Consider the following 17,731-nt stretch of genomic DNA (forward strand, 5'->3'; position numbering starts at 1 on the left):
TGGCTCCTGCTGGCCAGATTTTCACCTGCTTCTGAACTGGTCTGGAGCGCTTGATTATGCTGTATGCTGGGATTAGCATAACAGAAATGTGGTCTGAGTAACCGAGGTGGGGGCGGGGCTCTGCCCGGTACGCGTCAGGGATGTTTGTGTAAACAAAGTGTAAACAATGTTACCTTTAGTCCCCACCAGACATTCAGCTCACACCAGTGGCTCAAAGTAGCTGTTTCCATGTGACAGTGGCTGTACACTGCTTCAACAGGCAGGCTAAGCCAGGTGGAGGTAGCCAGTGAGCCTCGTACCCCGGTGAGATAGTGACATGCCTGTCCTAGCTTGCGAAGTCAGCTCTAGTGGACTGGGCAGATGTGATCTAACGGCCAGGAGGACGGTTTTGCAATGCTATGTGGAGAGTATGACAAGGCACAGAAGAAGTCGTGGTCATCCACTCCTACCCAGGAGGACTCCAGTCTACTTGTACCATGAGACCCTAACTTTCAAGGTCGAGAAAGTTGAACTGACGCAATGCATCAGATCTTCCACTTTAAAAAACTCTTTTGTACAGGTTTCACTGTCACTGTCAGACACGATGGACGACCACCAGTAATATGGTAGTGCTCTAATTTGACATACATAACTTGTTACTCAGTTAAATGATAGTTTGTCTTTTTTATACCTTTTAACTATTTCCATGAAACTTCAGCTAATTGGAGCAGCCACTTAATTGGGCCAATACATACTGGTCCTGATGTTTCAAATTAACCGGAATCCATTGTATTTCTTATTATAAGTTATAATTTTTTATTGGATATAAAAAATTACTACAAGTTACAGCATGAAATATACATAAATACATAAATAATGAAACAGGAGAGTAAAATAGTGAGGTAGTGTTCATGGGTTTACTGCCCATTCAGAAATCTGATGGCGGAGGGAAAGAAGCCGTTCCTGAAACATTGAGTGTGTGTTTTCAGATGCCTGTAACTCCTCTCTAATAGTAATAATGAGAAGAGGGCATGTCCTAGATAGTAGGAGTCCTTAATGACAGATGCTGTCTTTTTGAGGCATCACCTTTTGAAGATGGCCTGGATACTGGGGAGGTTAGTGCCCATGGAGGTGGCTGAGTTTACAACTTCCTGCAGTTCTTACTGACTCTGAGCAGTGACCCCTCCATACCAGATGGTGACACAATGCGCTCCACCATGCACCTGTGGACATTTGCAAGAGTCTTTTTCAGAGTCAAATTTAGAGTACCTGCATGTCACCACATACAACCCTGAGATTCTTTTTGCTGCAGGCATACTCGACAAACCTATAGAATAGTAACTGTAAACAGGATCAATGAACAACAAACTGTGCAAATGCAGATATAAATAAATAACAATAATTAACAAGAGAATGAAATAATGAGATAGAGTGTTAAAGTGAGATGATCACTTGTGGGGACGTCAGAAATAAAATGACTGTAGTTATGCTCTGTTGTTCAAGAGCCTGATGCTTAAGGGATTGTAACTGTTCTTGAACCTGGTGGTACGAATCCTAAGGCACTTGTATCTTCTACCTGATGGTAACAGTAAGAAAAGAACATGGCCTGAGTGGTGAGGGTCTTTGATGATGGATGTTGCTTATCTACGGCAACGATTCATGTGCTCAGTGAATGGGAGGGCTTGACACATGGTGCGTTTGTCTGAATCCACTACCTTTTGCAGGAATTAAAGGCTTTGGTGCTCCCATACCAGGCCATAATGCAGCCAGTCACCACACTTTCCACCACACATCTGTAGGAGTTTAATAAGGTTTTTGATGTCATGCCAATTCTGTGCAGATTCCTGAAGAAGTACAGGCACTGTCTTGCTTTGCAATAATATTTATATGATGTGTCCAGGACAGATCATCTGAGGGAGTGACACCCAGGAATTTAAAGTTACTGATCCTCTCCACCTCTGATCCTCCGATGATTACTGGCTCATGGACCTCTCGTTTCCTCCTCCTGAAGTCTGCAATCAGTTGCTGACATTGAGTGAGAGGTTGTTGTTATTACTGCCAAGTTTTCAATCTCCCTCCTGTATGCTGATTCATCACAGACTTTGATACAGCCCACAACAGTGGTGTCATCAGCAAATTTGTATCTGGTGTTGGGGCTGTCTGGTGATAAACCCAGTCTCCTCACACTCCTAATGAAATATAACCGTTGGCATGCTGTGGTCATGATCACATCAGTAGGATGGATAGATCTTCAGAGATGTTGGCACCCAGCTACTTAAAACTGCTCACATTTTCCAGCGCTGACCCCTGAATCAGGACCCTTAGATGACCAGTTGAATCATCCAGGTACACAGGGCTATGGACCAAGTGCTGGAAGATGGGATTGTTGTGGATGGGCATCAGATGTGGGTTTAATGGGCTGAACCATGTGACTGTGAGTATGACATTCTCCCTCTTTGAAGGTCTCCTGAATTCTGGGGAGGCTAGTGCCCATCGTTACGTATGCATGGAGTAGTACGATTAAACTTTTTTTTTAACTGAGTCATGTTAGTAATGGTACATGCTGGGTGACTTGCAGTCTGTGAATGATGAACAGGGCCTGCCGAGATGAAAATGTATGTTTTTGACAAGTCTACACCCAAAAGACAGTGCTTGCTGTGTGTAGGAGGCCCGTTGAATTCACTGTGCTATCAAACAGCCAGATGTGCGCCCGCCACATTCTCACAATTGGTCTGATACGGTACACCCTTGATGGAGCTGGCTGAGTTAACAATTATCTGTAGCTTTTCCCCTTCTGTCCCAGTGGTCAGGGATGTGTGGGGTGTCTGGGAGGGGTAGCGCTTCTAGTGGGGGAACGTGTCGCGTCCTTTTCAGGCGGTTTGTCCACCTTTGGACTCACCTGGCTCTCAGATCTCACCTGTGGCTTCCTGTAGCTGTTTGCATGTGACAGCGGCCACACCCCGGGCAACGGCTTCGACAAGCCGACGGGTCTCAAACCCTCGGTGAGGTACGGAGTTGTTTATCCCAGCATGTGAAGACAGACTCCGGTGGATTGAGCGGATGAGACCAATGGAAGGTCCAATGGTCAAGAAGGCGGTCTCTACAAGCGTCGTGGAACGCGTAGAGCACGACAAGACACAGAAGATGTCCTGGTCATCCACTGCGCCTACTCCCATCTCCAGCCGTCTTGTCTCTTGTCTTGCCACTGGATCCAGATGGGAATTGGGAAGAGAGAGTGAGGCTGATGCTGCACAACTCTCCCTCACTTAAATCCAAATCAAGTGCTAGTCTCGACACCAACAGCCGGCTGGTGGTGTAGTGGCATCAGCGCTGGACTTCGGGGCGAGCGGTCCCGAGTTCGAATCCGGCCAGCTCCCGTGTGCGCTCTCCACCTGTGCTGGGTTGAGTGTCGAGCAAGTAACTCGACCTCGTAAAAAGTACTAATGGTGTCGAGGTCTTCATCGATGACGATGGACGAACCCAGTGGTCCCCAAATAATAATTATTGCTCCCAGTAATTGGTTAGATTTTCCTTCTCTTGCCTCACTTTGGAAAATCCATGTAGCTAGTGGTCTGCATATTCTGAGTTCCCACGCAGACCTTCTCAAAGCGGCTGAGACTCTGTCTCCCAGGCACTTTGGAAAAATTATATCTCCCTTCCAGCCTTTTCAGCTGCACCACCAGCATCCACTGATCAAACCCTTGCCCTAACCACTGGGCAATTTACAATGGTCAATTAACCTACTAACTGTTATGTCTTTGGACTGTGGGAGGAAGCTGAGCACCCAAAGGGAACCCATGCATTCTGCAGGGAGGGTGTATAGACTCCTTATAGGGGATGCAAGAACTGAGCTCCGGCCTCTGGAGCACCCCAAGCTGTAATAGTGTCGTGCCATCCCTGGCGCACAGTTCTGTGGATTTGATCGTTGAATGATGAGTGCCAGAGTGGGTGCAATTATTGGCCCTGCTTCATCGTCATGCAGTGTTGTGAGGAACTGACTGCAAGGTTTTAGCTTTTGTTTGTGTGCATTAGTCTCTGATCAGGATGAATATTGTTCGGAGCTTTAAAGTCTGTCTGTTGATATGTGTTTCCACAATTTACAATTAGTGGCCGGGAATGAAACCCGATGTGGTCTTCTGCTGAGGTAGCCCATCCACTTCAACGCTCAGCGATGCTCTTCTGCACACCACTGTTGTACTGTGTGATTATTTGAGATACAGTCACCTTCCTGTTGGTTTGAACCAGCCTGGACATGCTCCTCTATCCTCTCTCATTAACAGGCATTTTTGCCCAGGGAACTGCTGCTCACTGGATGTTTTATGTTTCTTTCACCATTCTCTGTGAACTCGAGAGACTGTTGTGTGTGAAAATCTCAGGAGATCAGCAGTTTCTGAGATCCTCAAACCACCCCATCTGGCACCACGAATCATTCCACTGTCAAAGTCACTTAGATCACATTTCTTCCTTATTCTGATGTTTGGTCCATACAGCAACTGAACCTCTTGACCGTGCCTGCTTGCTTTTGGGCATTGCGTTGCTGCCACATGATTGGCTGATTAGATATTTGCATTAACGAGTAGGTGTACCTAATGAAGTGGACACTGTGTGTATTACGAGGAAACTCCTGTTTAGACAGTTAAAACCTTTCTTATCTTGCATTGAGTGAAAATGCCTTTGAAGTTGGTATCCTCACGAATGAAACTTTATTGGCTAAAAATGCAGGCCCCTGATAGGTGGTTTAAACCAGTCCTGATGAAGGGTCTCTGCCCGAAACGTTGACTGTTTACTCCATAGATGCTGCTTGACCTGCTGAGTTCCTCCAGCATTTTGTGTGTGTTGCTCTGCATTTCCAGCATCTTGTAGAATCTCTTGTGTTTATAGTTTAAATGAGCGTTCTTTCTGTCTTGGAAGTTGTTTTTAAGACAAGTGAAGGCCTTAAACTGAAAATGGACTCAACTGAATATTTTTATCTTCAAAATAGAGTATCTTTTTAAGTACGTCTGATTTAAGGCTGTGCAATTTTTAAGGAAAATATATGATTATTGTTGATATTGTGTGGGTGCCACGGGAGCATAATGGTTAGCACGACGGTGTTACAGCTTGGGGTTTCGGAGTTCAATTCTGATGCCATCTGTAAGGAGTCTGTTTGTCCCTCCCCCCCCCCATAACTGTGTAGGTTTTCTCCCAAAGCCAAAAATGTACCGTTTGGTAGGTTAATTCATTATTGTAAATTGTCCCATGACTAGACTAGGGTTAAATCAGGGGTTGCCGAACGGCACGGCTTGAAGGGCCAGTTCTGTGCTGTATCTTCTAAAATAATAGTATTCAGTATTTTGAGGAATACTTCTACCTGCATTATTTGCCTATCATGATGACATGTCTTCATTAAGCAAGGGTTCGTAGAATGAGGTTATGTCTTTTGAAGCCTTGGGAATTGTGCTGCTTTGATAACAACCCTGTGAGCAGCTGTGAAACAGAACCTCTGACTTGTGAGTTGTGCCTGTTTTTAGTCTAGCGATACTGGGGGCACAGGAATTGAGCAACTACTGCAGTACCGGCTCTCGGAGTTGCTCTGCTCCCGATACCTTCATTCACTCTGGAGTAGTCTATCGTGAATTCTTTCTGTATCCCCTTCTGCCTGCTCATCGACGCAGGGAGTGATAGCAACACACACAAAATGCTGGAGAAACTCAGCAGGTCAGGCAGCATATACGGAAATGAATAAACAGTCGACATTTTGAGCTGAGATCCTTCATCGGGACCGGAAAGAATACAAATGAGGGGGAGGAGAAGGAAGATAGCTAGAAGTAGGTGATAGGTGAAGCCAGGTGGGTAAGAAAGGTATAGGACCGGAGAGAAAGGAATCTGATAGGACATGAGTGCACTATAGGAGAAAGGGAAGGAGGGGACTTGGGTGAGGAGAAGAGTTACGAGGACAGATTGGGGAATAGAGGGAAGGGGGAGGGGCAAAGAAAAAGAGGGAAAAAATACCAAAAGGAGAAATCGATGTTCATCAGGTTGTTGGCATGAATTAATAGCCATGTTAAGCACTTCCCCTTTAACATTCCACACCCTATTTGTTCACTAACATAACTGAATGGAAATATAGTGCACATGGTAGTATGTTTTTTTGAATGGTGTGTCATATCATGTTGTGTTGCCACTCTCTTAAAGTGTGTACATCCTCCCTGTGACTGTGTGGGTGTCCTCCCACAGTCCAAAGACAAACAGGTTAATGGGACACCTGTATTTGGGTGGTGCGTGCCTGTTGGGCTAGAGAGGCCTGATACCATGCTGGTATCTATAAATTTTAAAAAATATAATTTGAGTGAAACACTATTATCTACTGTAAGTTCAATACTCCTATGCATTTTGTGTACTCTTTTTTTCCTGCAGATTGTGAAGTGGCTGCCGAACTTTCTTCCAGGAGGCTGTGTGAGAAGGCCTATGTTCTTGGAAAACAGGGACTTGCTCCTCAAAGCAGGCATCCATTACGATGTCAGTGTTTGTCTTCACAGAATCTCCTTGAATGGCAACGCTGACACTTCGGGTCACCGGGTGGAACGTCCCACAAGAAGTATTCCACAGCTTTGCAAAGAACCTGAGGGGGTGAGCTTGGAAGAATGCCCTAAGCTCTCTCGAGAGCCTGAGCTGTCAGAGCTCGAGGAGTGTCTGGAGCTCACGGGGGAACATGAGTTGAAGGCGTGCCCACAGCTTTCCAAAGAAGTTGATTTTGGAGATTTGGAAGAAAATTCTGATACCTCAAAGATTATCACGTCAGTCCCATCCAAAGAATGTCCAGAGCTCTCCAAAGAATCTGGGCCTGTCGTAATGGAGGAATGTGGATCCACCTTAAAAGTGCTTAAACCAGGAGAACTGGAGGGGTGCTCTGGTATCTCGAGGGAGGCCAGCCCAGTATCGCTGGAAGAAAGCCAGGGAAATTTCAAAAACAATGTCTCAGTGGCATTGCGAGAAGATAGAGGTGCCTGTAGCATGCCAAGCTCGGCAGACCTCAGAGAACAATTGGAACCTACTGTGAACTTGAGCTGTGCAGGTTTGAAAGGCTGTCGTGCAGAGTTGGACGAGGATTTTCACAGCAAAGACAGAAGGAAGCGTGAAGAGGTATTTAATTCTATTAAGAGTGCGGTGGTGGTCTGTGTAACACAGAAAAACAAAACAAAGCTTCGAAATGAATGAATCTGAAAAACTCGGTAGTCGAACAACTGTTGAAAAACTCAGCTTTGTATATTGTAGAATTTTAATTCAGGAATTCCTTTCATGAATGAGGAATAGGTACAGTGCTCCTTGGGCATAAAGTTGTTCTGATTTTGGTATTAAAGAACCACTGCTAGGTGAGTGCAGAGCATCGCCAGCACGAACTGATTTATTTCTGCAGCATACGGGTTTCAGATTGACAGCTTGTTTTGGTGCTTTGGTTCTAATTTTGGAAACCAGGAAAACAAGCAGAAGTTTCCACAGGAGACTTCCCAGCTGCAGTTGATAATTAACCTGTGGTTAATCAGTCTGTATCGGCCTGCTCACCTGCAGCTTCACTGTCACTTGCAAGTCCACGGCCACTTTAGTTCATGGAATATACACAGAAACAGGCCCTTCAACCTATCTAGTCCATGCTGAACTATTAATCTACCTAGTCCCATCACCCTGCATCTGGACCATAGCCCTCCATACCTCTTTCATCCATGTACCTATCTAAACTTCTCTTAAACGTTGAAATCAAACCCGAGTCCACCACTTCCGCTATCTTGTTCCACATTCTAATCACCCTCTGAGTGAAGAAATTCCTCTTCCTGTTCTTAAACATTTCACCTTTTACCCTTAACCTATGACCTCTAGACAGCTGCAGAAAGAGTGGGTAATGTAGCAGGATCCTCTTTTGAGTCAGTATGGGTGGAAGTCAGGAACAGGAAGGGAGCAGTTACTCTACTGGGGGTATTCTATAGGCCCCCTGGTAGCAGCAGAGATACTGAGGAGCAGATTGGGAGGCAGATTTTGGAAAGGTACAAAAATAACAGGGTTGTTGTCATGGGTGACTTTAACTTCCCTAATATTGATTGGCACTTGTTTAGTTCCAAGGGTTTAGATGGGGCAGAGTTTGTTAAGTGTGTCCAGGATGGATTCCTGTCACAGTATGTTGACAGGCCGACTAGGGGGAATGCCATACTAGATCTAGTATTAGGTAACGAACTGGGTCAGGTCACAGATCTGTCATTTGGTGAGCATCTGGGGGACAGTGATCACCGCTCCCTGACCTTTAGCATTATCATGGAAAAGGATAGAATCAGAGAGGACAGGAAAATTTTTAATTGGGGAAGGGCAAATTATGAGGCTATAAGGCTAGAACTTGCGGGTGTGAATTGGGATGATGTTTTTGCAGGGAATGTGCTATGGACATGTGGTCAATGTTTAGGGATATCTTGCAGGATGTTAGGGATAAATTTGTCCCGGTGAGGAAGATAAAGAATGGTAGGGTGAAGGAACCATGGGTGACAAGTGAAGTGGAAAATCTAGTCAGGTGGAAGAAGGCAGCATACACGAGGTTTAGGAAGCAAGGATCAGATGGGTCTATTGAGGAACATAAGGTAGCAAGAAAGGAGCTTAAGACGGGGTTGAGAAGAGCAAGAAGGGGGCATGAGAAGGCCTTGGCGAGTAGGGTAAAGGAAAACCCTTAAGGCATTCTTCAATTATGTGAAGAACAAAAGGATGACAGGAGTGAAGGTAGGACTGATTAGAGATAAAAGTGGGAAGATGTGCCTGGAGGCAGTGGAAGTGAGTGAGGTCCTCAATGAATACTTCTCTTCAGTATTCACCAATGAGAGGGAACTTGATGATGGTGAGGACAATATGAGTGAGGTTGATGTTCTGGAGCATGTTGATATTAAGGGAGAGGAGGTGTTGGAGTTGTTAAAATACATTAGGACGGATAAGTCCCCGGGGCCTGACGGAATATTCCCCAGGCTGCTCCACGAGGCGAGGGAAGAGATTGCTGAGTCTCTGGCTAGGATCTTTATGTCCTCGTTGTCCACAGGAATGGTACCGGAGGATTGGAGGGAGGCGAATGTTGTCCCCTTGTTCAAAAAAGGTAGTAGGGATAGTCCGGGTAATTATAGACCAGTGAGCCTTACGTCTGTGGTGGGAAAGCTGTTGGAAAAGATTCTTAGAGATAGGATCTATGAGCATTTAGAGAATCATGGTCTGATCAGAGACAGTCAGCATGGCTTTGTGAAGTGCAGATCGTGCCTAACAAGCCTGATAGAGTTCTTTGAGGAGGTGACCAGGCATATAGATGAGGGTAGTGCAGTGGATGTGATCTACATGGATTTTAGTAAGGCATTTGACAAGGTTCCACATGGTAGGCTTATTCAGAAAGTCAGAAGGCATGGGATCCAGGGAAGTTTGGCCAGGTGGATTCAGAATTGGCTTGCCTGCAGAAGGCAGAGGGTTGTGGTGGAGGGAGTACATTCAGATTGGAGGGTTGTGACTAGTGGTGTCCCACAAGGATCTGTTCTGGGATCTCTACTTTTTGTGATTTTTATTAACGACCTGGATGTGGGGGTAGAAGGGTGGGTTGGCAAGTTTGCAGACGACACAAAGATTGTTGGTGTTGTAGATAGTGTAGAGGATTGTCAAAGACTGCAGAGAGACATTGATAGGATGCAGAAGTGGGCTGAGCAGTGGCAGATGGAGTTCAACCCGGAGAAGTGTGAGGTGGTACACTTTGGAAGGACAATCTCCAAGGCAGAGTACAAAGTAAATGGCAGGATAGTGTGGAGGAGCAGAGGGATCTGGGGGTACATGTCCACGGATCCCTGAAAGTTGCCTCACAGGTAGATAGGGTAGTTAAGAAAGCTTGTGGGGTGTTAGCTTTCATAAGTCGAAGGATAGAGTTTAAGAGACGCGATGTAATGATGCAGCTCTATAAAACTCTAGTTAGGCCACACTTGGAGTACTGTGTCCAGTTCTGGTTGCCTCACTATAGGAAGGATGTGGAAGCATTGGAAAGGGTACAGAGGAGATTTACCAGGATGCTGCCTGGTTTAGAGAGTATGGATTATGATAAGAGATTAAGGGAGCTAGGGCTTTACTCTTTGGAGAGAAGGAGGATGAGAGAAGGCATGATAGAGGTGTACAAGATATTAAGAGGAATAGACAGAGTGGACAGCCAGCGCCTCTTCCCCAGGGCACCACTGCTCAGTACAAGAGGACATGGCTTTAAGTTAAGGGGAGGGAAGTTCAAGGGGGATATTAGAGGAAGGTTTTTCACTCAAAGAGTGGTTGGTGCGTGGAATGCACTGCCTGAGTCAGTGGTGGAGGCAGACACACTAGTGAAGTTTAAGAGATTACTAGACAAGTATATGGAGGAACTTAAGGTAGGGGGTTATATGGGAGGCAGGGTTTGAGGGTCGGCACAACATTGTGGGCCGAAGGGCCTGTAATGTGCTGTACTATTCTATGTTCTTACCCAACTTCAGTGGGAAAAGCCTGTTTGCATTTACCCTATCTATACCCCTCATAATTTTGTATACCTCATATCAAATCTCCCCTCATTCTCCTGTGCCCCAGGGAATAAAGTCCTAATCTATTTAAACTTTTCCTTGAGACCTGGTGACATCCTTGTAAATTTTCACTGTACTCCTAAACAAGTTACAATGCTACTACTAACGGGGATGACAAAAACATAGAAAACCTACAGCACAATAAGGCCCTACGGCCCACAAAGCTGTGCCGAACATGTCCCTACCTTAGAACTACCTAGGCTTACCCATAGCCCTCTATTTATCTAAGCTTCATGTATCCATCCAGGAGTCTCTTAAAAGACCCTATTGTTTCTGCTTCCACCACCAAAGCCTGAGATAATTCTGACTGAAAGGCTGTTTTAGTCTGCTTTCTGTTTGAATGAACTGAACTCTCTAGTGGGAGTTCAGCTTTGTGGTCTTCTGAGCACACGCTCTTCCTAAATTTGTGAGCTAGGGGTGCACAGTTTGGACCAGAGGGCAGTGGACGGTTGGCCATTGTGCAGAGTTACACTGTGAATCTGTATAGGATTTCACTCTCGCTCTCAAGATCGTCTAATATCGTTTCCAGCCCGCAGGTGTAAAGAAGGTTGAAATAATTGTTACTCCAGATCCGATGCAGCACAAAAACAAACACAAAAAGATAAAGAACGCAATAATAAAACATGAGAATCAGGTTTAATATCACTGAAAATTGTTGTTTTGAAGCAGCAGTACAGTGCAATACATAATAAAGAACTATAAATTACAAAGAAATATAAAAACAATTAAATAAGTAGTGCAAAGAGAGAGCCAAAAAATAGCGATGGGTTCATTGTCCATTCAGAAATCTGATGGCGGAGGCGAAGAAGCTGTTCCTGAACCTCCCCCCATCCCTCAGGCTGCTGAGCCTCCCCCCGATGGTAGCAATGAGAAAAGGGCATATCCTGGGTGATGGATGCTGCCTTTTTGAGGCATTGCTTTTTGAAGATGTCCTTGATGCTGGGAGGCTTGTGCTCATTATGTAGATGGCTGAGTTTACAACTTTCAGCAGCTTTGTACACAATAAATACATCACAAAAACAGTAAATGTAAATACATAAGATAGTTTATGTACATAGATTAATAGCATGTCCATAAAGTGATGCTAGGCACAAGAACTTCTGTACATTAGGTGATTCTGACAGGAAATGAAAAAAGTTGTGGTGAGTGGGGGTGTGGAGGAGTGGGTTAGTGGGTGGACGTGTTGATCAGCCTTACTACTTGGGGAATGTGACAGTTTTTTGAGTCTGGTTCTGGTGTAGTTGCTACATAACCTCCTCCCTGATGGGAGCATAATTGCCTCAGGACCCACACCACCAGGTACAGGAACAGATTTTGCCCCTCAGCCACCAGGCTGTTGAACCAGAGGGGAAATCTTCTCTCAACTTTGCTTGCCCCAACACTCTATTGATTCCACAACCTAGTACTCACTTTTAAGGATTCTAGAACCTGTGTTCTTGTTATTTATTGCAATTTATTTATTATTGTATTTTTTTTCCTTTCCCTTTTGTATTTGCAGAGTTCATGTTGACTTTTGTACATTGGTTGCTTGTTTCTGTCATGTGCAGCTTTTCATTGATCCTACTGTGTTTCTTTGTATTTACTGTGAATGTTCACAGGAAATGGATCTCAGGGTGACATAAATGTGTTCTGATAGTAAATTTACTTTGAACTTTGAACTTTTGACAAACAGTGCTATTGTGAACTTAGGCCACACTAAATAAACCCTGCGGTCCGTTGAGATGTAAAAAATGCTTGTATATTCTGTCTCTAAGAATCCTCTGTAGTAGTTTTCCCACCACTGTCATAAGACTCACTGATATGTAATTCTCAGGGTTAACCCTATTATCTCTCTTGAACAAAGGAATACCATTTGCCACCCTTTAATCATCTGGTACTACTCCTATAGCCTGTCAGGATGCAAAGAACATCACCAAAGGTGCAGCAATTTTTCCTTCTCTACCTGTAGTTTCCTGGGGTGTGTCCCATCTGGTTCTAGGGAATTAATTGTCTTATTGCTTTCATAAATGCCATCAAATCATCTTTCGTGATGTCGCCATGTTCCAGCATGACAGTGTGATCTACACTGACTTCACATTCGTCACAATCCCTCTCATTGGTGAACATGAAGTATTCTTAAGGACCTCTCCTGTCTCCTCTGACTCTAAGAATGTTTCCTCTTTTTTGCTTGATCGGTCATTTAGTCATTCTCCTGTTCTTCATGTATGAGGGGTTTTTCTTAATCTTATTGTAGTTCCTTCACCCTACCATCCTTTCTTCACCTGAATAGGACAAACCTATCCAGAACTCCATGCAAGTGCTCCCTAAATAAGCTCCACATTTCTGTCATGTTTCCCTGAGTATATCTGTTTAGAAATGTGGCATGGAGAAGTCCCTTCAAGCCGTACCACCCAGCAACCCGACAACCCCGATCCTAACCTAATCATGGGGCAATTTACAGTCCATCTTCGGACTGTGGGAGGAAACCGGAGAACCCAGTGAAAACCCACACATTCCATGGGAAGACGGATAATGATGCCTTATAGAGGATACCAGGATTGGAATCCGAATATGACGTCCCAAACTCTAATAGCATCATGCCAATTGCTATGAAACCGTGGTGCCCATACCGTCAGATCCTATCCCTCTCCAAGGCCATGCTAGAGTCAGGGAGTTATAGTCACTGTCTCTGAATGCTCATGCATCGAGAGATCTGTCACCTGACCAGACTCATTATCCAGTACCTGATCCAGTTTTACCTCTCCTGTCCATGTGCTATGTCAGGAATTCTTCCTGGACACACCTACCAAATTCCGCCCCCTCTAAACCCTTTGCACGAAGGAGGTGCCAATTGATATTCGGGAAGTTGAGGACAATTACCCTGTTATTTTTGTACCTTTCCAAAACCTGCCTCTCAATCTGCACCTCAGTGTCTCTGTTGCTTTTGGGGGCAGTAGTCTGTAGACTTCCAGTAGAGTGATCGCTCCCTTCCTGTTTTTGATTTCCACTCCCACTGACTCGCTAGACATCTGCTCCATGATGTCTTTTCTTTCTGCAGCTGTGGTACTCTCCCTGATCAGCAATGTCACTCCCCCTCTTATTTTACCTCCCTCTCTGTCCCTTTTGAAACATCTAAACCCCAGAATATTGAACAGCCATTCCTGTCATTGTGACAACCAAGTCTCATTGATTTCTCCTTCCAATTTCTTCCCCTCCCTCTTCCCTTTTCTATTCCCCACTCTGGCCTCTAATCTCTTTTCCTCACCCAATGCCCCTTCTTCTTCCCTTTCTCCCATGGTCCACTCAGATTTCTTCAGTCCTTTACCACTCACCTACCTGGCTTCACCTATCACCTTCTGGCTATCCTCCTTCCCTTCCATCCACCTTTTTATTTTGGTGTCTTCCCCCTTCCTTTCCAGTCCTGATGAAGGGTCTCAGCCTGAAACGTGGACTGTATATTCTTTTCCATAGGTGCTGCTTGACCTGCTGAAGTCCTCCAGCATTTTGTGTGTATTACTCTGCGATAATTTATTTTTATTAGTGTTTCCAGGAGTGATTGAATATTTAGTATTCACAGTTTAAGGTAGTTGGTGCATTAAAGAGGGAGAATTGTTGAAGCAAGATACAAAGAAGTACTTAGAAAGGAGGTGGTTTTAAACATCACACTAGCTGTAAGATTAGAATTAACCCTCTCGGCCCAGCGAGTCTGCTCTGCAATTTCAGCATGGCTGATTGATTATCCCTTTCAACCCCATTCTCTTGCCTTCTTCCCATAACCTGACTAACTGCTTTAAATATATCCAATGACCTGGCCTCCTCAGCAGTTTGTGGCAAGCATTTCCTGAGGTTCATAGTGCTCTGGCTAAGAAATTCTTCCTCATCTCTATTCCAAATGGAAGTCCCTGTATACTGAGTTTGTGCCTTCTGTCCTGCTATAGGAAACATCGTCTCCATGTCCACTCTATCTCGGCCTTTCAATATTTGATCGGTTTCAATGAGATATCCCCTCATTCTTCTGAACTCCAAAGGGAACAGGCCCAGCCCATTACATGAATAATGATAATCAACTTCATAAAATTGGAGATCAGTTCAGATAGATGAGAAAGATAATGAGTGATCTGCAGAATTTAAACCTGCAGAGTTTGACATGACTTACCCCATCACCCGGGTTCAACTCCTGCTCATCAGGAAGGAACTTTCATCTGCTTCATATGACCGTGTGAGCTTTCTCCCACGTTCCAAAGACATACGGATTAGTGTGCTCATTGGTCACGTGGATGTGACCTATTGGCACATGCTGGGTGGGCTGGAAGAGCCTGTTAGGTGCTGTATCTCTAAAGAAAATAAGTAAATAAATTCAACCCAGATAAGATTTGGACTCCAGCTCCACCCAGCGCTTTTGGGACACAGGCAAGGTAAACATTCCATTCCATTGAGCGAGTTTGTTTTGGTGAATGATATTTAATCATGAATGGAAACACCGTGGAGTTTTGCAGGGTGTGTTCCACCGACATTTGATGATTTAATAAGCAGATTAACCTGATCCTGTTGCCATCTTCCTCCTTGCCAGTTGGACAGACTTGAAAGTTTAAAGTAAATTTATTAACAAAGCTACATGCTTGTGTTATTAACGTTAACTTCACTTGCTCTAGACCGGTGGCCCTCCACTGGTTCTAGATGCGGATTTCTCTGTCCACTTCTGCAATGATGGACACTGAGCATTCAGTTAATTTTTCTGTCATTTCCTTATTCCCAAATATAATTTCCTCCCTCTCATTCTATAAAGGGACCCACATTAATTTTAGCCATTTGTTTCAGTTTTACCATTTCTTACATTTCAAAGTTCAAAGTAAATTTATTATCGAAATACATATATATCACCCTGAGATTCAGTTTCTTCCTGGCATTCACAGTAGAACAGAAAGTCAATAGAATTAATGAAAAACTAACAGCAAAGATGGACAAACAACCAATGTACAGAAGAAGATCAACTGTTCAAATACATAACAAAAATAATACTGAGAACATGAGTTGTTGAGTTCTTGAAGTTGAGTCAGTAGGTTGCATCATCAGTTCAGTGTTGAGGTGGGTGATGTTATCAACTGGTTCAGGGCTCTGATGGTTAAAGGCTATTAACTGTTCATGTACCTGGTGGTGTGGGTCAAAAGCTTCTGGACCTGTTTCCTAATGGCAGCAGAAAGAAAAGAGCATGGCTCCACTTGCACAGGCACAGTTTTTAAATTTTGATAAATGATCATGCAATTTTGGAGTAATACTAGGTTGATTGTGCTAGGAAATGGAAGGCATAACTGCTGACTACATCTACTTCGTCTATTCATGTTTGCGAGGATAGAATCCACACATCTGAGAAGACTAGACTATAAAAGCAAGGATGGAATGCTGAGGCTTTATAAGCCTGCACTTGGAGTACTGTGAGCAGTTTTGGGCGCCTTATCTAAGAAAAGATGTGCTGGCACTGGAGAGGGTCCAGAGGAGTTCACAAGAATGATTCTGGGAAAGAAAGGGTTAACATACAAGAGCATTTTTGGCTCTGGGCCTGTACTCACTGCAGTTCAGAAGAATGAAGGGGAATCTCATCGAAACCTATCAAATATTGAAAGGCTTAGATAGAGTGGATGTGGAGTGGCTATTTCCTAAAGTGGGTGAGTCTAGGACTAGAGGACACGGCCTTCAAATAAAAGGACATCCCTTTAGAACAAAGATAAGGAGGAACTTCTTTGGCTAGAAGGTGGTGAATCTGCGAAATTCATTACCGTAGAGAACTGTGGAGATGAAGCCTTGGATCTATTTAAGGTGGAGGTTGATTAGTCAGGGTGCCAAAGGTTATGGGGAGAAGGCAGAAGAACGCGGTTGAGAGAGATAATAAATCGGCCATGATGCAATAGTGGAGTAGACTTGATGGGCCAAATGGCCTAATTCTGCTCCTGTGTCTTATGTTCTTATATTCTAACCTTGTTTCCATGTGTGGTGTAGGTTGAAATTGAGATTCAGAGCTCCGGCTGGCAAAACTCTAATGGGGACGATGATAAATGTGGACCGAACAAGAGGAGAAAGCTTCACCAAGAGATCACTTCTGAAACTTCTGTGAATTCCGAAAGGGAAGTGTGCGGGCTCCTTAATGCCAAAAGGCCGACCAATGATGAGTCTGGAAACTCTGCCGAGACATCACCACATTGTCTGCTCTTATTGCACCACCAGCCACAACTTTACTTCTACCCTCCCGAGCAGGAAAACCCTCTGGAAGTGGACGACACTGTGCGAGACGAGAAAATTAATCGCTTGAAGGAAATTCTCAAGGAGAAACAGGCAGCACTGGATCTTGTGAGGAAGCGAGTATCACTTTCCAGTTCTGCGTCGGGCTCTACAGTGGAGTAAGAGGTGCAAACTGCAGATATGAAGTAGGTAGTGAGTAGGGACGCTCTGAACCATGTGATGAAGGGTAGTATTTCTGAGGGTTATGGACAACCTCATAGTTTGGCGATTGTCAATTATTCCTTCTAAAGTGCGGTCACCCATTCTTATGCATTTAAATCCAATAGTTGTGAATATTCACTTTATTTTAAAATTTCTACTTGTTTTTCGTAAATTCCAATATTAATTTGTATTTTGCTATTCACGTGTATAGAATATTAGGGGGTTTACTAGAGCACTGTTTTCCTGTTGCCTCTAAACAAAAAAATAATTGTCCTACTTTATTGTGCGATATTAAAAGGCTCTTGAAACTGATCACATTCAAGTTTATTGTCATAAAGCCGTATACAGCTAAATGAAACAACGTTCCTCTGGGAACAAGGTGCAAAACACAGTACATGTATCACATACAACACAATAATATTAACACAATCATGTCAATGGATAATTAAATATATTCTGTAGATAGAGAAGTTACAGTTAAGCAGTCAGCGCGATGCTAACACAGCTCAGGACATACCAGAAATCGGAGTTCAATTCTGGCGCTGTTCCTGTGCGCAGTCTCTGTACGTCCTCCCCGTGAAATGTATGAGTTTCCTGCGGGTGTTCTGATTTCCTTCCACAGGTAGGTTAATTGGTTATCGTAAATTGTCCTGTGATTAGGTTAGGGTTAATCTGAGTACCGTGGCTTTAAGGACTGGAGGTGCCTATTCTGCGCTGTATTCCTAACTGAACAAATAAAAATACAGTTGACATAAAGTTAACAC

At 44.2% G+C, this 17,731-nt stretch overlaps 1 protein-coding gene across 4 annotated transcripts in view; it reads left to right on the top strand.

Moving 5' to 3' along the window:
* The window catches only part of LOC140731986 (uncharacterized), a 41,244-nt gene extending 23,965 nt beyond the window's left edge, over positions 1 to 17,279 (top strand). For all 4 annotated transcript variants that reach the window (XM_073054041.1, XM_073054043.1, XM_073054042.1 and 1 more), the window contains exons 3-4: positions 6,376 to 7,101; positions 16,527 to 17,279. In XM_073054041.1, coding sequence (XP_072910142.1) covers positions 6,376 to 7,101; positions 16,527 to 16,928 — 1,128 coding nt within the window. In that variant the 3' untranslated portion in view covers positions 16,929 to 17,279. The remainder of the gene's footprint in view (positions 1 to 6,375; positions 7,102 to 16,526) is intronic.
* Positions 17,280 to 17,731: the final 452 nt, after the last annotated feature.

The sequence above is a fragment of the Hemitrygon akajei genome, chromosome 8, assembly GCF_048418815.1.
Source record: "Hemitrygon akajei chromosome 8, sHemAka1.3, whole genome shotgun sequence".
NCBI lineage: Eukaryota > Metazoa > Chordata > Chondrichthyes > Myliobatiformes > Dasyatidae > Hemitrygon > Hemitrygon akajei.